General features: G+C 40.6%; 1 protein-coding gene across 4 annotated transcripts in view; it reads right to left on the bottom strand.

Moving 5' to 3' along the window:
- The window catches only part of St7 (suppression of tumorigenicity 7), a 234,468-nt gene that overhangs the window by 85,503 nt on the left and 125,656 nt on the right, over positions 1-23,309 (bottom strand). For 2 of the 4 annotated variants that reach the window (XM_075953409.1, XM_075953411.1), the window contains exons 3-7: positions 20,306-20,465; positions 10,167-10,221; positions 5,509-5,624; positions 3,576-3,651; positions 1,381-1,449 (exon numbers count right to left, since the gene is read on the bottom strand). In XM_075953409.1, the coding sequence (XP_075809524.1) occupies positions 1,381-1,449; positions 3,576-3,651; positions 5,509-5,624; positions 10,167-10,221; positions 20,306-20,465 (476 nt within the window). The remainder of the gene's footprint in view (positions 1-1,380; positions 1,450-3,575; positions 3,652-5,508; positions 5,625-10,166; positions 10,222-20,305; positions 20,466-23,309) is intronic. The other 2 variants (XM_075953410.1, XM_075953412.1) reach the window with 1 other exon arrangement.

Here is a 23,309-nt window from a genome sequence, read left to right as displayed (position 1 = left end):
TTCCTTTTGGTTACTACATACAGATTATTTGCAGTTCAAGAATTTCTTCAGAGTGCAAAATTCATTAACTCAAGTTACTGACTGAAAAAACAAAATGAAACAGTGCTTGGAAATCCCACGGCAGCACTGCTTTTCTGCGTCAGAGATCATGAGAAGAACCTGCAAAAGTAGCTTCTGAAAAGCTCAAACTCTGACACAGCCACAGTCCCTAAGAAGAGCCCAGTCTCCTGCCCCCAACAACAAGCTAGCATTTGCCCCTGTATGTACAATAAACACTATACCCGGCACTAAACGTCACCTCATCTAACCCTTCCAACAATCTTCTGAGGTAGGAAGCCAGAAGGGATATGCAGTTAACTCAGCAACACAGGAGGCTTTTAGGATGGAAACCTTCAAACCATACAGAGAACAGCCCACTGCCAGAGAACTGGAGAGTCCGAGGGGATGATGAGGCCAGAACAGGGGTGTTGATCCGCACTCATCCCTTCTCTCTCCTTGTCGAGTTCTCTGTGGCCATTGCCCTATTTCTTCTCCATCAGACCACAAGAGAGGAAATAAATAGTAATTAAAACTAAATGTTACTATGTGAAAACTGCAAAGCTAGCTGGGAGAAAGTATGAACTGACAGATAATACTAGGTTTGGGTCCATCTGATTTTTGGGGGTAGATGGGAGACTTACAAATTCTTTATCCCATCCCTTTAATTTCAGGTAAGAACCATCAGTGCAGATTTAGCTAAATATGAAAAGGTAGGGAGAAAACAGCTAGAATAAAAGCTAGCAAAGCAATTACTATGGAGGGCAGAATCCATGACTTGGGAAGAACAACAGCAAAGCTAAAAAACTGTCTCATGATTTACCGAGAGAACTACTTGGGTAGGCATCAGAGGAAATACTGAAGGCCTCAGACACCCACATATTAATATGAGTTTAAAGTAACAAACTGAATGTTGAGATAATAGTAACTGTAGACACAACATCAAAGAAACTAGCTATAAGATGGTAGCTGGTGAGTTGGGAGTTCATGAATAGTTGGGGCTAGACTGCTGGCTTTTTGTGTTCTTCCTTCAAATAGTATTCTGAGGAGAGGCAGAGTAGCAGTACTAGCCAAGAAACGTGTCTTTGTGGAACCTCATGAGTTCTGGGTAAAAACGTGCTAAGAGCTGGTGAGTGGAAGAAAAGGAGAGAGCAATAGAACTGCCAATGGTTGGGGGCACAGAACGGGACTCTCAGCTTGATGGAAGATGTCGATGATGCTTTTTGTCACAACACAATACACAGACAGAAGCAAGAAGTGTGGTGATGGAGTGACAACCATCCAGATATCTGCTACAAGTCTTGTTTGGTTAGAAGTAGGGTACCTGACAGGCTCTTGACTTACTTCGGTAACAATTTTATCTCCCAGATGGTAGAGGAAGCAATTAGGGGAACTTCAACTCTGGACCTAATTCTGACCAAGAAGAAAAACATAGTTGGTGAAATGAAAACTGATAGGAACATTCAGCGAGAGTTACTACGTCATTCCAGAGTTCAGGGTAATCAAAGAGGTGGAGGTAGACTTGGAAAACTCATAGGAAAGAGGCAGGACTCAATGGCGCGAGATGTAGTATGGAAAATGACTCAAGAGGACATTCCAAATATTCAATTGTAATCATAATGACAAAAAAAAAAAACCTCAGGAAAGGCAGAGGGCAGCACTGAAGCAGTGTGGCTTGACAGAGATCTAGCCCAGGTCAATTCTTAAAGGACATGCAAAACAAAACAAAAGATCAAAAGACAGCATGTGATGGATTGCAAGAAGTGGAATGGATTCCTAAGAATAACATCAGGAGAACTAAAGTTCCAAATTAGAAAGCTTTGGCTAAATAAATAAATAAAACGAGCAAATACACAAAAACCACTAAAGGCAACCATTCTCTGTTTTAAAATTATGTCTATTGCTCTCCCTCCCAATTTCTCCAAAATCACCACAAAAACAAATAAGCAAAAAAGACAACACGACAACATTAAAATAAGGAAGGTGTGTGGTTAATAGTGGCGGACAGTGAAGGCAAAGGGAAAATCCCTCCCTCCCATCTTGCTCCTGGCTTCTCTATCAATGAGAATGACTGTCGGACTAAAAAGGAGAGAAGAAATTAACTCTAAAATGGAGAAAAAGATGTAAGACAGCACATCAGTAATACATGCTAAACAAACTACTCTTCTGGGAAGGGCAACTTCTAAGAAGCCAACTGGCCGTGCAGGCAGGACATGGAATTGCACTCTATGGGGTTGTGGGGTCACAAAGAATAGAGACTACAAGATGAGACAACAAATGTGGGAAGCCTTCACCAGGAGAGAAGGCGACTTCCCAAATGACAGACCAGTGATTCAGAAAGAAATTCCAATGAGTATTAAAGAAATTGCCTCTAAGCACATTTAAAAAAATTAAAAATAAAATAAACGAAGCAGAAACCACGAGAAGTCAGCTTAAATGGCTAAGAGTAAGTAACACAAGGTTGCTAGCTTCATTTTCCCTGATAGACTTACAATATCTATTAAAGCTCTCTAAACAGCTGACAGACTTAAGATCAAAATGGAGAAATGCGGGCTGAATCACAGTGTGGCAGGGTGCTGGTGACTCACGGAATAATACCAAAGGAAGGTGATTAATGAAGACATGAGCCTGCAGGGTGGTTTCTACATGCCACGCCCCAGGGCTTTGTAGTCCCAGTACTTTTCTCAGAAACACGAATAACACACAAAAGGCAGGTGTATTAAACTTGTAGATGACAAGAAAGCAAAAGGTATGTCACATAACAGAGCCAGAAACCATGCCGGTCCAGCATTGCAGGGACAGGATTGGAAACTTAGTGACCACTGGAGAAGATTCTGTAACTTTCTCGAGAAAATCATAAAATAGTTTAACAATGACCACTTGGCAAGAACCCTGCTGAGGTGATTCAAACACCAGATGGGTGGTTGAGCTAACTGACCTTTAAGGTTTCTGCCAACCCTAATTTTTAATGACTCCAATATTAAGAAACTTATTTTCTCAAATCTCCAGAAGAAATTTCCCAGTCTTCCTTGATAACCCATAGAATAGTTGCAGCAGTAAGGACAAGGCTTCTACTTGCTTTCATCTTGACAGTCAAACATTCTAATGTTGTTTTTTGTCCCATTTATCTATTTTGTAGGCACTGTTTGTCCTACTAGCAGAGGTTCCATCTAGAAACAGGTATGCACAGATGAGCCTTCTACATCTAAAGAGAAAGACCCCTGTCAGAATGTTCTAGATATGCCAAGAACTCTACTTAGCTTATGTTCTCACAATACACCAAGTACATCCCTTGAAGGGTTTAATCTGGGGTCACAGTAAAGACACCTTGTTCTAAAGCAGCGAATCCCCTGCAAACCACCCTCCATGCCCTCGCCATGACTATCCCTCATAGAAGCAAAATTTTAGAAAGTAATGCCCTTAGAAATAGCCCTGCAGTTCAAATGCACAGCTTAGCAGAAGTGTCCCATCCATGGTGACTGAAAATATTCAGCATGAGACATGACGTCATTTTAATAGCAAGGCTGTTCCCTACTTACTCATTTATCTCCAAGGCTTCATGAGCTGCAGAAATCCTGGCTTGGGGGTTCCTCTCTCTCCAAGCTTTTTGCATTACTAGTTAGAAAATAAAAGGAACAGTGCAAGTCAGCTGGTGCATATAAATGGGCTGATGGATATAAGACAATAAGTGGCTGGCAGCTTTATTTGTAAGAGAACATTTTATTACCAAAAAGTCAGCCTATATCTCCAAAGTCACACAAGTATTCTGAATTACTATTCTATTGTTCTTCAGTTGCCAATAACAAACTTTTTGTGTGGGTATTAAATTACAGATATAAATATCATATACCAAAAAGTCAAGAAAATGAAGAGTCCATGTCTTTTGACTTCAATAAACATTTGCTATTAGGAAGCATGTTTTACATATTTCAAAATTGTTATTTTATAGTCAGCTCATCCTGAATGTACCTGCTCCCATCTGAAAGTGACTCTCTCACACTATTACTCATTCCACAATACATAGTTTCTATGCAACATGTTCCAATGTATTTGCTACAAACCCTGGATCTTTGAAGGTGGGAACTGTGTGGAGGATGTGAGCTAAGTTAAAGTGCTGTAGGATTTCACTTGGCAATGACTTTAAAAAAGAACAATATTCTTATATGGTTTGATAACTCATATTTTATAAGTTAGTTTCTTAAAAGTATGTAGAAATTGTTTTGTTTAAAGCTGTTGTCCTGGCTGGTTTTCTGTCAACTTCACATATCTAGAATGATCTGGGAAAAGGGACTCTCAGTTGAGACTGTGCATCTATAAAACAGGCTGTGATAGTCTGTGGGACATTTTCTTAGTACAGACAAAGAGTGCCCAGTTCATGGTGGGTGGCGCCATTCCTGGGCTGGCGGTCTTGGCTGAACAAGCCAGTAAGCAGCACCCCTTCATGGCTTCTGCATCAGCCTCTGCCTCCAGGTTCCGGCCCAGTTTGAGTTCCTGCCTTGGTTTCCCTCAATGGGCTCTGATCCAGGATATGTAAATAAACTCTTTCCCAAGTTGCTTTTAGTCAGCGTTTCACTATAGTAACAGCAATCCTAACTAATTCAGGAGTTTTCAGCTATTTACTTTTGACCATTTAATAACTCAAAACTTACCAGTAGGAAAGTAATGAACGTGAAAGGCATGTTAAAGTCTTCTCTGAGGTAGAAAACACATATGCACCCCTACAGGCAAAGCCACACGCCCTTCCAGTGCTTGTAAACCAATCTATTAAGTCAGGAAACTAGCCTGCTTGCTTACAGTCAGTGATCCCAGCTTCCAGTTAGAATGTGATCAAGGGACTCCTCATTCCACCTCACCATGAGTTAAACTCCCGTCATGTGAGAGATAGGCCTTCTAGATACACAAAGCTAACTTTGGTGTTTTAAAATCATGTTCTAGATAATAATAAGCCTCATTCCTATATTGATAATCATTGTGAATAAATTCAATATTAAGTATAAGGGTTATATTCTTCAATTTACTATTTTATTTATTGGAGAGAGAGGTATGTGTGTGCCTAAACAATAACCTCAGGTGTCAATCCTTCATCCCCCTTTCTTCTTCTTTTCCCTCTTTTTTTTTTTTTTTTTTTGAGACAGGTTCTCTAATTTGGCCTGGATTTCATCACATGGTTTCAGCTGACTGCCTAGTTAGCCCCAGGAATCCACATGTTCCCACCTCCCCTTCAGGTCCTCATGCTTACAAGGCAAGAGCTTTGCCCGATGAGTCATCTCCCGCCCCTCATTATTCCTTTTACACAGCCCAGGCTGACCTGGACCTTACTATACAGTCCAAATTCGTCTCAACCTGGGCCTGCTGAGTGTTTAAGGTTACAGATGTGTGCCACCAAACCTAGCTGTAGAGCGGGTATTTCAGAAGCAGAGCCGTGATTTGGGATGAGCTAAGAAGCTTCCCCACCCTGATGACTTTCCATACTTGCATCTGCGGGACGGAGATGGTCCGAGTCACAAGTAAAGAAGGTCTGGTGATCCTGGGCAGAGAGATTCATGTCATAGTACGTCAGAGGTTCTCGTCCTGTGACCCACGTGTACCTGTCAAGGGCAAATACGATTGTCAAACAGTTTTGAGAAAGGAAAGACCTACAAAAGAGGAAGCTGCAGAGCAACCAAAACGCAAACCACTGCTGAGTATTGAAATAACTTTGCTCGTGAACACCAAAACTTATTTGTAAAAGTCATCCTGCTTGGGGATCAGTGGTTAGGAGCACTGGCTGCTCCTCCATGGTATTCCAGTCGGATTCCCAGCAGCCATGTGACAGCTAACAACTATCTGCACCTCCAGTTCCAAGGGGATCCAATGCCCTCTTCTGGCCTCCCTTGGCATTGCATGCACACGGCACACAGGTATATGCAGGCAAATCACTCATACACATAAAATAAAAATAAATCTTAAAAAAGTCTTCCTTCACAGAGAGGGAAATCAGAGAAGCATCACCTTTCACGATAGCCACAAATAGCATAAAATATCTTGGGGTAACTCTGACCAAGGAAGTGAAAGATCTATTTGACAAGAACTTTAAGTCTTTGAAGAAGGAAATTGAAGAGGACACCAGAAAATGGAAGGATCTCCCTTGCTCTTGGATTGGGAGGATCAACATAGTAAAAATGGCAATTCTACCAAAAGCAATCTATAGATTCAATGCAATCCCCATCAAAATCCAATCAAAATTCTTCACAGAGCTGGAGAAGACAATAATCAACTTTATATGGAAAACAAAAAACCCAGGATAGCCAAAACAATCCTATACAATAAAGGATCGTCTGGAGGCATTACCATCCCTGACTTCAAACTCTACTACAGAGCTACAGTATTGAAAACAGCTTGGTATTGGCATAAAAACAGAGAAGTCGACCAACGGAATCAAATAGAAGACCCTGACTTTAACCCACAAACCTATGAACACCTGATTTTCGATAAAGGAGCTAAAAGTATACAATGGAAAAAAGAGAGCATCTTCAACAAATTGTGCTGGCAAAACTGGATGTCAATCTGTAGAAGAATGAAAATAGACCCATATCTATCACCATGCACAAAACTCAAGTCCAAATGGATTAAAGACCTCAATATCAGTCTGAACACACTGAACCTGATAGAAGAGAAAGCGGGAAGTACTCTACAGCACATGGGCACAGGAGACCACTTCCTACGTATAACCCCAGCAGCACAGACACTAAGGGCATCATTGAATAAATGGGACCTCCTGAGACTGAGAAGCTTCTGTAAAGCAAAAGACCCTGTCACTAAGACAAAAGGCAACCCACTGACTGGGAGAAGATCTTCACCAACCCTGCAACTGACAAAGGTCTGATCTCCAAAATATATAAAGAACTCAAGAAACTAGACCGTAAAAGGCTAATCAACCCAATTATAAAATGGGGCACTGAGCTGAACAGAGAATTCTCAACAGAAGAACTTCAAATGGCCAAAAGACACTTAAGATCATGCTCAACTTCCTTGGGATCAGGGAAGTGCAAATCAAAACAGCTTTAAGATACCATCTTACACCTGTCAGAATGGCTAAAATAAAAAACACCAATGATAGCCATTGCTGGAGAGGTTGTGGAGGAAGGAGTACACTCATCCATTGCTGGTGGGAATGCAAACTTGTGCAACCACTTTAGAAAGCAGTGTGGCGGTTTCTCAGGAAATTTGGGATCAACCTACCCCTGGATTCAGCAATACCACTCTTGGGATTATACCCAAGAGATGCCCTATCATATAACAAAAGTATTTGCTCAACTATGTTCATAGCAGCATTGTTTGTAATAGCCAGAACCTGGAAACAATCTAGATGCCCTTCAATGGAAGAATGGATGAAGAAAGTATGGAATATATACATATTAGAGTACTACTCAGCAGTAAAAAACAAGGACTTCTTGAATTTTGCATGCAAATGGATGGAAATAGAAAACACTATCCTGAGTGAGGTAAGCCAGACCCAAAAAGAGGAACATGGGATGTACTCACTCATATTTGGTTTCTAGCCATAAATAAAGGACATTGAGCCTATAATTCGTGATCCTAGAGAAGCTAAATAAGAAGGTGAACCCAAAGAAAAACATATAGGCATCCTCCTGAATATTAACCTTCATCAGGCGATGAAAGAAGACAGAGACAGAGACCCACATTGGAGCACCGGACAGAAATCTCAGGGTCCTAATCAGGAGCAGATGGAGAGAGAGCATGAGCAAGGAACTCAGGACTGCGAGGGGTGCACCCACACACTGAGACAATGGGGATGTTCTATCGGGAACTCACCAAGGCCAGCTAGACTGGGTCTGAAAAAGCATGGGATAAAACTGGACTCACTGAACATAGCGGACAATGAGGACTACTGAGAACTCAAGAACAATGGCAATGGGTTTTTGATCCTACTGCATGTACTGGCTTTGTGGGAGCCTAGGCAGTTTGGATGCTCACCTTACTAGACCTGGATGGAGGTGGGTGGTCCTTGGACTTCCCACAGGGCAGGGAACCCTGATTGCTCTTTGGGCTGACGAGGGAGGGGACTTGACCAGGGGAGGGGGAGGGAAATGGGAGGCAATGGCGTGGAGGAGGCAGAAATCTTTAATAAATAATTAATTTAAAAAAATACTGGCAAAAAAAAAAAGCTCTGGGCATGACTCCTTAGTACTGCAAAAGCTGGGTGTAGCACACACTTGTAATCCCAAGATTCAGGCGGTGGATGCAATAAGACAGAAGTTAAAGATCACCCTTAATTGCCTAATGAGGACAGCCAGAGTTCAATGGGAGTGTACCTCAAACAATGCTGGGGGCTAACAAGATGGCTCAGCAGGGATGAGCACTTAGTGAAACCTGACAACCTAGGTTTGATTCTTAGAACTGAGAAAGGAAGATCTGACTTCCACATGTGTGATGATGTGAATGAGAAAGGAGCCATAGGCTTAGGTATTTGAATGTTTGGTCCTCGGTGTGTGGGGGGTGGTGGTGAGGGGGGACGGGGGTCAGGAGGGGATGACTGTTTGGGAAGGTTTAGGGGATATGATCTTGTTGGAATGGGGGTGGCTTTGTTTGATGAAGTGTGTCACTAGGGGCGCACTTTGAGGTTTCAAAAGCCCACAGCAGACCCACTGTCTTTGTCTTCTGTCTGTGGACCAGCATGTAAATTTTCCTGACTACTGCTCCAGCTCCATACCTGTCTGCTTCCTACCTTGATGATCATGGACTACCCCTTAAAACCGCACTCAAGCCCCCAATTAAATGCTTTCTTCTTGGTCATGGTGTCTCTTCACGGCATAGAACAGTAAAGAAGACAACACCCATGGCATAGCATGTACACACTATTAACTGAATAGCTGTAAAAACAACAAAGCTAGAGCCAGAGAGGTGGTTTAGTGGGTAAAGGTACTTGCAGCCAAGCCAGACAACCTGAGTTCTCTCTCCAGGTCCCACATCGTGGAAGGAAAGAATCGAGTCTCAAAAGCTGTCCTCTTTTTCTACATGCATACCATAGCATGCAGATTTGTGCACACATACGTTGAATAAAAGCAACTGTAAGAAAAAAATGTCGTACAAAAAAAAAGGGTTGTCAAGCTCGATGGCACATACAGTCCATCTCAGTATTTGGGAGCTGGAACCAGGGGGGAAAAGGAGTTCAAGATCATCTGTGACTACCTAGTAAGCTGAAGGTTAGTCTGAACTATATGCAATCCTAAACTCACAAAAGAGAAAAAGAAAGCAAAAGAAAAGAAAACCTTAAATATTTTATAAGCATAAATAAAGACCAAAATTTAAAAAAAAATCTTCCTTCAGGAATTAATAGCACAAATAAATACAAATTTTCTCATATATTTTTGTCTTAACATTTCAGTAGTCTTTGATAATGAAAACTTCTCTAATTAATATTACAAACAGATATTTTTCCCAAACTATGAAATTCCTAATTTGCCTAATTAATTCACTCAATTAAGTTGCAATAAATATAACGTGTCTGGAACCAATATAATCAACTTTTAGGGAACCTTCAGAATTTGGGAGCTGCAGCTAGCCTAAAATCTCAAGTTCAATATCTAGAACCCTCCCACACGTTTGTCTATGAGCATTACATGCACCATATACATACACATACACATATAAACACACTTAATTTTTTTCAAAGAATAAGTGCAATGGAAAAAATACAACATACTTGTATATTATTCTCAACTAGAATGTTAAAATACCTTTAAAACAGAAAAACAAAAATGCTTTAAGATAGTATCAGAAAACAGAAGCTGCTGGACATGGCGATACATGCCTACAATCCCAGCTCTCACTCAGGAGGCAAAAAGATCAGGAGTTTAGGATGCCACACAGCAAGGTCTGGACCCTGAAACCCTGTCTCAAGCAAAAGCAAGCAAGAAAAAAGAAGTAGGAGGAATAAAGAAGAGAGGAGACGGAAAAGGAGGAGGTGTAGGGAGGATAAAGGGAGGCGAGAGGAAGGCGGGAAGGAGGGAGGGGAAGAGAGTAAAACACTCTAGTACGTGACCCCTAAGCGAACCAGCAATAGCGCTCGCTATTTCTGCTCCCTCAGCCACTCACTCCCGCGTTTCCTGAGCTGACAAAAGACTCACCGATTGTATTCAGCACCCCTAAACAAATTTAGTGGGTTTCGCCACACTTTGCACTCTGTAACAGAGAGAATATGAAAAATGTTACACGTAAGTCCAGTGACACGAGGAGCTAATTAATTCAGTAAAACGCCCTTCCGGGCCATTTGATAAGATAATGTTATTCTCTATCCTTTATATAGGAAACTGAAAAACAAAAGGCAACCCCTGAGGTTAATCAGGTAATGGAGGCCAAGCAGGCCCTGGGACAGACACATCACCTAATCTCTGGGCCCCAGTTTCCTTGTTTTCTCAAAGCACAGCACATGCCTGTGTCAGCTACTGCGTGACTTCGTGTGCTTACTCTAAGAGAGCTAGTGGATTTTGTGAATTGATCTCCAAAAACATAGGGAAGGGTACATGTGGAGATGAGACTCTATTTCCAGCACTCTGGAATCCAGCTCTACGTAACACGGAGAACCCTAGACTCAGCCAATTAAGGACTATGCTAGTTTTTATTTGGAGATAATTTGCTAGATTGATATTGTCTTCCCAGGAAGGAATATGAAAATTAATAAAGTTACCACAATTACAGAAAGAAGTTCTATGAAAATAAACTGTTTGAGGACCTACTTATGCTGATTGTGTGTGTGTGTGTGTGTGTGTGTGTGTGTGTGTGTGTGTGCTATCCCATTAATGTCATAATGTTAATTACTACTAAGATTATACATTTTTTTTAATCCGGGGAGCACAGAAACTTAGGACCATGGAGCTTTTACCTTGGGCAGTGCATTAATAGCTTTAAGACCGTGTTCTATTAAGCATGTGATTAATAAACTACAATTGGTTGCAAACATCCTATTGATCAATACTTTCTAATGATTTATAATACTAGATCCCTTTGGATAAACAAAGTTTTATTAGAAAATAAAACCCACTTAACCAAACCCAAAACATCAGTACCCAAGGAACACACCCAATGATATGCACACTCAAACGATGGCAGAAATCCAAGAGCTATTAAAGGCCAGATGATGATTCGCTGGGATTCTGCAGTAGGCCTATCCATCCAACTTCCATCCCTCCACCCCTCTGTCCTTCTACCTAGTAAACATCATTTAACTCTGGGTGCAGAAAACATGTGAAGTAGTACTATAGTCCTCTGTATGCAATAAAGTAGAAGGCACGTTGTGATCCTCTGCATGCTCACAGTACCAACCCTGCTGAACTAGTAAAGCAAGCATATTCTTATACTGGGATGTGTGTTTCCATTTAAAAGAGATAAATTTGTCTTCAAATTAAGACAATATCTCATTTCAAATTTATGCAACGTTTAGAATGGCCCTAAAATTTTGTCAGCTTAATTTGTCATTTAATGCAACGTCTCTGGATTCTGTTAAGAAACTGAAATTAGATAGTTATCACTTCATATGACACAAATTAGGAAATCATTTTTCTTTTAGTTAATTATTTGCTGTCCAAACAAAATCTATTAGAAGGGTCATGAACACTGTGGTTGCAGATCTTGGCTTGAAACACCACGGTCAGCCAAACGATCGTGGTTACTATCCTAGGGCTGGAGTAACTCTTAGAATGTCGTCACTGCTCCCCAGTGAAACCACTGAGGTTCAGAATGCTCTTGACACTTCCCAAACCGTGCAAGGTTTATAGTTAGGCTACAATAAACTTGTAGTACAAGGGAGTACATGTTAGAAATATTTACAATAAAACCGGAATATTTGAAAAGATAGTTCTCCTATTTAATTTGATTGGGAAGATTAAATTTTTTAAAAAGTTTGGCCAATGTTTTTCTCCAAGTACATTATTACTGTGCCTGGGGGAAAATACTATTCAAAATCCAATTGGCAAATTAAACTGAAAATTATCTCCAATTAAATGTTGCCTCTATTACATCAGTTGGAACTTAAAATATTTCTAAGGAAAAATAACTCCAAAGAGAAATACTGTGTACTTTAAACAGTCACCAGCCAGTGCCTAAAGGACACTTTATTTAGGAATTTCCATAACATTACCAGCAGGGGGTGCTGCAAACGTTCTAAAACTTAGAACTCAAGATGCAAGTAGCTGTGGAAGACGTAAAGTGGGGAAAGGCGACCAAGGCGTACAAAGCAGCTTTGCACAGGGCAGGGTTGTTTTTCCTTAAGAAACAAGCAATATAAAGGTCATCTGTATGCACACATCTAATTTTTGCCTTAAGTGACATCACAGCTACATAAATTTCATCTTTGTTCTTCTATTCCATAATCTTTCATGTAGAAAACTCTTTTAGCATGGCATCACTCCAGAGAGCACACCCCATAAATATCGATCGCCTGACGTGACTTAGCATATCACAGAAAGGGTATAAATGCCAAATATGAAGATTTCAGAGAAGTGAACCTCCACGGGGTAAGACAGCGTAAACATATGTTCTTTTCTTATGTGTAGTCTTGAGGAATAAACTTATTGCAGACCATATTTCAATTCAAAAAAGTATGTTCCATTCTTCGTTATCTTCCACCATTTCTGTGCCACTGGGAAGCACTGGAAGTCGCCTTCACTAAGCGCCTGTTCGCAGCATCAAGAGTCATCTATCAATCTGTCTCTAAGACAAGCACACACTGTGCCTTCATCTTCAGTGTCCACAGGACAGTCTCCACGCACGGCTGCTGACGGAAATGCTGTGCCCTCAGCATGGATGCAAGACCGCCAAAGCTCTAGGGAAAGGACCCAGCTGCCATTAAGTTTCTATGTGGGGCACAAAGAGCATAAACTTAATGCAGTAAGGATTTCTAAAGCAAGCTCTGAGTGTTTTTGAACCCCTTCGCCACCATCATTAGCTTAGACCCAGTCACCGTGCTGGCTAGTTTTGTGTCAACTGACACAAGCTATAGCCATCCGAGAAGAGGGACCGAGGATGGAGGAAACTCCCCCAGAAGACCAGGCTGCAGAAACGCCTGTAGGGTATTTTCTTAATTAGTGATTGATGAGGGAGGTCCCAGCCCATTGTAACAGGGGAAACACTTGGTCCGGAGTGCTGAAATTGCAGGCAGGAACCTCCACACCGGGCTGCCCTGCACTGGGCTTTTCACAGCAGCAAAGCAGCCTTCATCGGTTCTAAACTTAGCTTTCATTGATCCTTTCTCTAAGGAGGTCTCTGGTTATCATCTACATTCCCTACATAAATCAGTGAGATGAAAAGGGTCTATGTACATTAGACCCTTTCCTCCAGGTCACAATAAGGCCTGGCGTCTGGATTCATCTCTTACCTACAACAGGCAGCAAGCCTGTTCCTACCAAAGTATCACATTCAACATCCTGTAGCTTCATCAATTCAAATGTCCAATGGAAGAACAGACTTCGAGATTCCTCTAGGGCATGTCAGTTACTTCAAAATAATACTTCCGACGTGTCTAAACATGTCATTGGACATATTATTAGACTAACCCCAAGCGAACCGGTCTTTGAAGTGATTTTGCCTACAGTTCATTAGCTTTGCTATATTAGAGATGAATACCCAATAGTCTACATCATACTGATCAATTTTAGGTAATTATTAGAAGTGCTTCTTTTGGAAAAATAATTAAGCCATAACGCCTTCATAACTTTTCAAAATAACTACGTGGAGAGGTGATATAAGGCTTGAATGGTGCTTTGGGCATGCTGGCAGCAAATGAGAAGTCAGCAACACAAAGGGGAACCGTCTCTACGTGTGGCTGCCGGGGTCTTTGGCTAGCTGAGCTTCAACCAGCTTGCCTGGAAGACAGAGCTTGGCGCAAAGACCTCCTACCTAGATTTGTGGGTTTCAGGACAGAACACCGAGGGCACAAAACACCTAAAGAACTGCCAGCAAGTCACGTGGGTAGTGGACCCCCGAGAGGGAGAGGCCTGTTCAAACCGCCATCCTCTGCCCACCACACCAAGCACCAGACGGTGACTGCGAACCTCCAGCCGCTGGGCACTTGTCCCTCCAGAGGAGCCAGCCTGGGCCGGACACCATGATCCCACAGAGCAGAAGAGAGATGCGACCGTGGAGCTGAACCACAAGCCCATACCCGCGGCCGAGCCTGTCCAGAAACCAGATAGGGGCGCAGCACGAGCCCGGAGGTGAAGCCCTCGGAGGCCACCCCACAGCCTCACGGTACAGCGGGCGCAGGACTGGTCTGGCCTGACCTTGTTTACAACGTTTGGGCAGTCGGAGCCGCTCTGCACTGGTCCCGGCCGGGGAGGACTGGGCAGGCTGGGTGGGCGCCATGTTTGACTTCCGCAAGGTGCAGTTCTTTTCACAGACATGCCCAGTCTCACAAACAGAGCTGTCTCCTTATTCTGTAGCATCTGATTTCATTTCAGTTTTGATGTCAGTATTTCGGTGTGTAAATCCACAGGGATCTACCGTGTGGGCTTCAGTGGTTCAGGCTCCCCACAGCCCTGAGCGTCCCTGCCCCTTGCACTGTCCCTTCCTCCCCAAAATCCCCCCTCTCTGGGACCTGGGCTGTTGCTTATGGGCCTCAGATCCATAGCCGTCGTGTTTCTGTGGCATTTTGTAGGCATCATAGTTTAAATAAAATGCTCATATAAAGAAAACAATTTTGGATAACGTTCATTCAACAAATTTTGTTGCTACCAATTCTTGCAGGGAACACAAAGAGGGATTAGTGAGCGTGAGTTGTAAGGCCATTTTTGTTGGCTTGCTTAATTGAAGATAGTAATTCAAAGGTATTGTGAGATAGCTAAACCTTTTCATTCAAAGGCTATGCATTTCTCACCGACCATTTCTGATAACATCAACTCCACCAAATAATATATTAACCCTGACACAAGTCTTAAATATATGCATAGACTAGAAAGTAAAGCCATTACAGGCCTTTTCACCATTTAACTAGAAATCTAGTCTGTATTAGAATATAATTTTTAATGCCAAATGATTTTGAAAAGATGACTAGGGAAATCACTTTGAGGCCATATATTAAATTTTGGCATGTCTCTATCTATTTATCCTCATCGAGACTATTAGCAAGCAATCCCAAAAGTCCCTGATGCATAAAAGTTCCTAACTTTGCAAAGGGAGTCGTGCACTGCAAACTCTGAAAGGCTTGGGTGTAAAAGTCACTGACCATGCGGCCATATCCCTGAGTGGTGGCATTCTCCCAGATCTGTTTATAAAGTTAGTTTATCTGGGAGGCACTGCTATGTAAAAAGCTGTCCCCTGATGTGGTATTTCTGCGGGGGCTCATTTATTTACATAATATTCCGTGAAATTGATATTACTGTTATTCCCATGTTTTCAGATTAAGATATTAAGTTTTATTTAGGAAAGTTAAATGGCAAGCCTTAGGTCACTGACTGTGAAAGTTATAGAACTAGAACAACCCGGTTGTCAATCATTGCCACTAAGCTGCTTTTAAAGTCATTTAAAGTCCTGTCATAAATCTTGTCTTGCACTGTGTTAGAGTATTAATACTATTGTTATTAAGGTTTTTGAAGCCAGTTGTCACTCCATTGATATGGGATTTTCCTCTGTATGCTGTGATTACCATTGATAAATAAAGGAACTGTGTTGAACCTATAGCAGGACTATAGGGGAACAGAGCTAGGCAGGGGAAACTAAGCTGAATGCTGGGAGAGAGAAGGCGGGGTCTGGAGAAACCTTGTAGCCCTGCTGGACACAGATGACAGAACTTTAGCGGGTAAGCCACAGCCAGATTAATAAAAATGGGTTAAATTAATATGTAAGACTTAGCCAATAAGAAGCTAAAGCTAATGGGCCAAACAGTAATTTAACTAATATGGTTTCTGTGTGATTATTTCGGGGCTAAGTGGCTGGGAACCAACAAGTATCCCTCTCTTTACAACACTCCATAGATTAAACTGACCTTAGAATTTTCAATTTTCCTGGCTTTGCCTACCTAACACTGAGATTACGTATGTGAGCCAACAAGCCCAACAATAATCTTTCAGTTACTTAATTACTGAATTAATTACTTAATTACTGAATTTCAGTTACTTATATTAACTTTGGCCTTATAGCCCTTACAGTCACTGGGGCAGTCACTTAAAGTATCCAACTAGTCCTTAAGAACTTGGATTCATACAGTTGTGCACACCTACCTGAAATCCCCAAACTCTGGAGGGAAAGGCTGAAGGACTTGGAGTTTGAGACTACCCTGAGATATAGAGGAAAGCACTGCTCAAGAAAAGGGAAGAAAGGGGAGCCCAGAAAAAAACTACCCAGGTGTGTTGGTCATGGCACGTATGCCTCCTGGACCCAGCGTCCTCAGATTTAAAATGGACATAATAATAGTCATCTGCTTAGTGGGGTTATTGTAAGGATTGAGTATGGTAATATCACTTAAAACTGATTGCAAGTACTAAAAGGGTTAAATATTACCAGACCTTCATGGATTTATATGGGGAAAATTGTTTAATTGTGGGGATTTGCCATTTATGACAGTTTTAGGACTTTTTTCACTTTCCCCAAGTTTGTTATTTCCAATGCTTCTTTGTTGCCCGTTTAAAATCAGTGCTTGAACTGCCCCTAATGTTCCAATGAACATTAATTTAGAATGCACAATATGTATTTATACAGCATGGTTAGATTTTAAGTAGAAATTAGAATTTTTATAACGAGGATTTGAAATATATTTTGAAAACCAGTAAGATGGCGATGAGATGGCTTGGACAGGAAGCCTGGCGGCTGTGTTGGAGCTGTCTGGAGGTCCGGTTCTCCTCGGGCTTGTTAGAGCATCTCAGAGCGGCTCAGCTTGATTTGGCACCGCTGCTCACAGGATGGAGCAATTGCACATTCCCATATCTATCTGGCAAGAGACACATGTGCAAACCTTGTCTCTATGATATTGTGTTTGAAAACAAGAATAAATTATCAAAACATGTTCCGCTAAAGCCAAACTCTAGGTCTCAGTGGGCTGTGAGAATCCCTTCTCTCAGGAAGAAGTTGGCCACATTTTAAACCATGTGCATCACCAACTCATGAACTACTTTGAATTAATAAATGACAGTAAAATGCATAGTGATGTGGTGAAATACTTCAGCAGAATTGATCAGAAACCATACATTTGGAAGAAACAAGTTCAGTTCCCAAATACAGTAAAATAAAACAAGAATGTCTACGAACATGACCAAACAAGATGAAGTTTGACTAAAGGAAGGAACTGTACAATCAACCATGTTTCTCCCCTGAAACACACAGATAACAGTCACAGAACAATACGAAGAAGTCTGAATTCAGTCCACTTTGCACAGATAGGGGCTTTAAATTCACTCACAGCCTGCCCTGTTTTCCCAGGGCTCACACTACCACCTTCAGATCACCATCAGCTGGGCCATGTCTGCAAGATTTCAGTCACAGAAAAGTATATTTTAAGGAAAAGACTCCAACTAGTTTTCACATGGACCAATGCTTATAGCTAATGGTTTCATTTTATTTTTAGCTTTGTCTTTGATTTTATTTTTCAAATAATGCCCTTAGACTTCCTTTGCCCACGTCTATGGCTTTTACTTGCCAGGTTACAGCCCGTGTAAAGTCCAGTGAAGAAGTCTATGGCGTTTTAAGGAAATGACATACTCTACCCTCTGTTAGGAATTCAATAGCCTTTTATTAGGTTAAAGCAATAAGAAATTTAAGACAAACACATCTATTTTAAGAAAATATATGAATTATTTTCAGATCTGGACTTTTTTTCTCCTATATACTGAGCTGAAATCAGACTATAAATAGAAAGTTATCAATAATAAAGATAATTGCAAATAAATGTATTTTTCTAGTACTTTCCTTATTCAGAAATAAGAGCCTGCCAAGCATGGTGGCTCTTGCCCATAAATTCAGTATTCTAAAGGATGAGAGAGGAGGAATATAGTGAGTTAGAGGCTATCCCTGGCTACAGTGAATTTCAGGACAGCCTAGGAAGAGACTGTCTCAAACAAACAAAAAGTGTACACACACATGCACAACACAAGAAAATACAACAGTCAACACAAGAGAATATAAAGTGATGTTAATTCCATGTATCTGGTGTTGCCATACCTGCATCCATGTTTGTCATACTGAGTTAGCCATATATTCATACCTAAATACACTTAGACAAAGTAATTTCCATTTCTCTAAAGGTATCCATTTAAACATTGATGTAAAATCATGTCATAGAATATATATATATATATATATATATATATATATATATATTCAGTAAATTAATAGAAACTAAATGCAAAGGAGTAAACACTAGTGTAACTGAGTCAGTAATAATAATCAAAACTTTCATCTTAGACTGGTAAAATCCTGATATATGTAAACCTGAGAATGCCTATGGCTATTATTTTTTTTTAGTATATTTTTATCTTTTCATTCTGTTTTGTTTGGTTTGATTTTGAGACTTGTTCTAGACCAGTCTTGAACCCATGGACTCTACTGATCCTTTGGTATTTGCCTCCCAAGTATCTGGGGCTACAAATGTCTACCTAGATGAATATATTACTTAAAAGGATTTGAGTCTTTCTGACAGATGATGACATTGAGACTCACTAGTAAGCCATGCATCTACTCAGAAGATTCTAATGATGGCCCAGCAGGATTGCCTATCAAACCTGATAGCATGAGATCGATGCATCCCTAGAACCCACCTACAAGTAGGAGGAGAGATCTGACCTCTGACCTTCACACACAGGCTGCGCACACATCTTTCCACCCCAATTATACACACACTTGATGACAGATAAATGTAAAATGTAAGAAATGTAACTAAGTAAAGAACCTGGACTTTTGCTGTAAGAATCCCTACCGCCAGTAGCCTGTAAGTTACCCGCCCACTTGGGCGTGGCCTCTTATACTATTGATGCCAATGTAAAGCAACCGGTCTCTTTTCCAGCTGCGGGATTCAGTTGCTGTTCCCTGTTCCAGCAGAGGACTGTGATCTGTGAGTCTACCCCTAAATAAATAACCCTTTCTTATACTCAGTTCTGAGCTAGTGTGGGATTTCTTTTAAGTGTCCTTCTTCAGACTTTTTATTGAACTAAGAAATGTCAAGAGCTTTAAGTTGTGCAAGGAGAAAAGAGGGGCTTCTGTACATATATAAATGTAAGCATTTAAAGATCTTAAAGGGGCATGCTCTCTGTTTGCAATCTGCTAGCTTACAGCCCAGCTAAGGAAGTGATACAATCAGATTGACTTGTGAAGGAAAAAAAAAATCTAACCTAGCTCCTAAATGTCTTCCTTTTCATCCTCAAATCTCAGACCTAATGGAACCCCCCCCCCCCCGGCTTGGTTGGGAATCCCCACCTTGCTTTTCTATAGCACTTATGTACATCTAGTGCAATCAGAACCCGTATCATTTTGTTTCCTCAAATAATACAATGGAGATGAGGGCAAGAGCGTTGACTTTTTAATTCATTAGAACCAATAGAAACCAGGCTCGTGATAATTTAAAAATTGTTTACCGAGTTGACCTAAGAAATTGGATGTTTTCCTCTTCTTTAAACTCATCTGCTTATTGACTTTCAAGAATACAGCAGACAATTGTATAATTAATACACTACAAAGAGACACCCCCAAACAAAATGCTATTTGATAAATGTCCCTAAAGGTAAAATTATCAAAGTTCCAGAAAGTAGAGGCAGTATGTATGTCTATTGGAAAAGGCATTTGACTTTGGCAATGACAAATGGACAGAGGAACAGAAGAAACATTGTAGGTCAGGTCCTAAGGAACACGGCAAGCACAGCACTGGAAAGTAAACTGGGACAGAGCAGATCTGATGAGACGGGTTACACGCATTCCTGCACTCAGGACCGAGAACGTGGTTTCACCATCACTGGAACAGGAAAAGTAGTGAAATCAGGTGTAGTCAGACTCAACATTCAGCCACCACTGTGGAGGAAAATGTGACTGATGAGTACTCTGTATGCTATTCTATATACAACATATACTATGTGCTTCAAGTCAATGCTATTAGCATTTGTTATGTTAACACTAGTGGAAGCAAAAATAAAATTAATAGCATACACATTTCCTATCATCAGGATGCTTGCAGCTACTTCTCTAATACAGCTTCCTTTAAAAAAATTTAAAATATTTTTTCTCTGAAACATAATCTTTTAAAACAGTTTAGCTGTGTTAATTTCACAAGAATTTTGTAAGAGACATTCCATACCTGAGACACTCTGCCTGTTGGAATCTGAGTCCCCATTGCTGGAATTAGAATTATTGGAAGAGTTGTTGTCAACCCCTCCCAGAAGGGGGCGCAAGTGGCTTACTGAGACTTGTTCAATGAAAGATGTTCCATACTTGCGAAAATACCACCATTCAAATATCTAGAACAAAAAAATAATGTGTGTTTATGACCTGTTTCCATTTGTAATTTCAAGATACATTCATCTAATATATGTTGCTATTTCTTTTCTCATTTCAAATAATGTTTATGTCAGTATAAAGGTAATAGATTTGAATAATTAACACCAATAATATTTAAAAATTAGTTTAAAATGGTTGTTCTCTGCTGAAGAATTGTTTTCAAAAAGAATCTATAACTACAATGACAGATAAAATAATATTGTTAAGGTATATTCCAAATTTCCTCTAAGTCACTATAATATTCAAATAACAAAATCATCTTACCTGAAAGACAACTCTAGAAATACATATGGATATGACAATTTTCCCAAAATAAACCTCATAAAATTTTTAAATTCTTGACATTTTATATTTTTGTATAAAATTCTAATGATGGCCTAGCAGGATTGCTTATCAAACCTGATAGCATGAGATTTTTGTAAAATGATACCCACTATTTAAAAAAAAATTTAAATGTTTTCATTATAAAAGTAAGACTTCTTTTGAGAAATGCTGGTTTTAGCAAACAAAAGAGAAGTGGTCAGAACTAGTGGCATGCTGCTTGAGAGACTGAGCAAGAGAATCACTTGAGCTCAAGAGTTCAAGATCAGCCTGAGCAACATAGTGACAACTGGTCTTAAAAAAGGGAAAAGAAAAAATGGTCATTTTTTTGTATGGAAGGTACTCAGTTCCTGAACCTCCAGTCCCCTTCCTGCTAAGTGCTATACAACAAGCATTTGCTGTATATCATGAATGTTTCTTAGTTCAAAAGCTTCCTGTTTGTTTTTCATTTGAAAGAAGAGAAGTTAATTGTCCTTAATAAAAGACAACCCAGGATTTTGAGCCCAGCCTGGTTTACAGAGTGTGCTCCAAGAGAGCCAGGGCTACACAGGGAAACCCTGTGGGGTAGGGAGAAGAAAAGAAAAGGAAAAGGAATAGCTGCTAGCCAAACATGGTGCCCAGACCTTAACTGTAGCACTTAGGAGGCTGAGGTAAGTGGGTCATAAGTTCAAGAACAGTGAGATCCTGACTCAAATGCACAAAAGGCCAGGTAAGGTGACTCACACTTATAATCTCAGCAATAAATACAGAAGCTGAGGCAAGAGGTCTGTCATGAGTTCCAGGACAGCCTGGCTACAGAAATAAATAAATAAATAAATAAATAAATAAATAAATAAATAAATAAATAAATAAATAAATAAATACAGTAAATAAAACAAAACAAAAAGCCAGAATAACTACACGCCTGAGTCTCAAAGGATAGTTGTGCTAATCTTTATAATATACAATGTACAATTAACATAGAATTAAATATACTTATGTCATTGTTTATTTTATTAAAAACGTTTCATTATCTGCTCTGGAACGGACATTGGGCTGTTATTTAAAAATTGATGTTTTTCTCACTTACGTTTTACTAAATTAAAACAGGAAAGCCATCTATGAATACCAGAATGTTTCCAGTCATATATGGGATACCTTGATTTAATTACAGGGAGTTACTTCTCACATTGCAATGTTTAAGAAGAATATAGTTTGAAAGGTCTGTGGATATGACACTAATTAGCGTGAAGAAAGAAGAAAGCTCAAAAATCGTGAATGTCGGGAACGCAAAGGTCTTTGTGCCCACAGATCTCCAGGGAAACCAGGAATAGTAAGCATGCATGAGGGGAAAGACATAAACCCGTTTTTCCACTGAGAAAGCTGGGAATTGGAGGTGATTAATACTCTGGTGATCTGTGTTACCTGAAAGACAGGACCAGGCCATATCAGGCTCCCACAGCCAGGACCTGAGGTAGTTAGTGTTCCTAATAACCCTTAGGTTATCTGTGTAGCCAGGGGCTCCCCAAGCTCCCAGAACCAGGACCTGAGGTAGTTAGTGTTCCTAATAACCCTTAGGTTATCTGTGTAGCCAGGGGCTTCCCAATCTCCCAGAACCAGGACTGGAGGTGACTAATAGTGCAAATGGCTTCTACAATATCTGTATGACTGAGACCACACCAAATACTTCCCTAGGCCCTTAGGCTAATACAGGTAGCCTATCTCTAGAACACATCTTCTTGGAAGAAACATGCCTTGAGTTGAGTTTCAATATAATTATGCCCCCTTGTAAACTGGAAATTATATTACACTAGGAAATTTCCCCCCAAATTTACTATCCTTAAATGTGCTGGCAATAAACGTCCTGGCATCAGACTCTCTAGCCGAATGCATCCTGATGAAGCGGAGCTAAACAGAGATTTCATTCCCACCTCCTTGCAGTGCAGATCTTGGTGCCAGCCGTGATGCCTGCAGGGACCCCCACAGGTAAATAGACAGATTATCGATCCATAAATACGTCCATAGTTCCAAGTGAGTTATGTGATTTATTTGGATACCAGTACCTTCAACCATAAAATGGAAATCATATTTATTTTCGAGAGTCCTCGATTTCCACACCAGCTCACTGTAAAGCACCCACTTCAGCGTCTGGCCAACAGTTCTCAAAAGTGCTAACAAAATTACCACTCATTATGCAAATGACTTGTACACCATACATCCCAAGGATTCTCTGAGTCCTGCAGAGGGGTGCCCCTCATTTTGTTAGTTGTGTAGCAATTTCCTCCAGAATGAAACATTTGTTCCTAAAGGAAGATGGTTACAACGTAGGATGTTCTAAATGGAGGTGAAACATTGCATCTCCAGTCAAGCTCACTGAAACTTAGGAAGTAAATGACTCGGGAGCTGCAGGAAGCTTGACTGGACTAGTTTCCTGAGCCCCTCATTCCTCATGCCCACATAAACACTAATGATTGCTGAGAGACGCTGTCAGACCAAGCAAGCTG

This window comes from Microtus pennsylvanicus, chromosome 19 (genome assembly GCF_037038515.1).
Source record: "Microtus pennsylvanicus isolate mMicPen1 chromosome 19, mMicPen1.hap1, whole genome shotgun sequence".
NCBI classification, from domain to species: domain Eukaryota; kingdom Metazoa; phylum Chordata; class Mammalia; order Rodentia; family Cricetidae; genus Microtus; species Microtus pennsylvanicus.
Note: the sequence above shows the minus strand (reverse complement) of the source record. Positions and strands in the feature narration are given on the sequence as shown.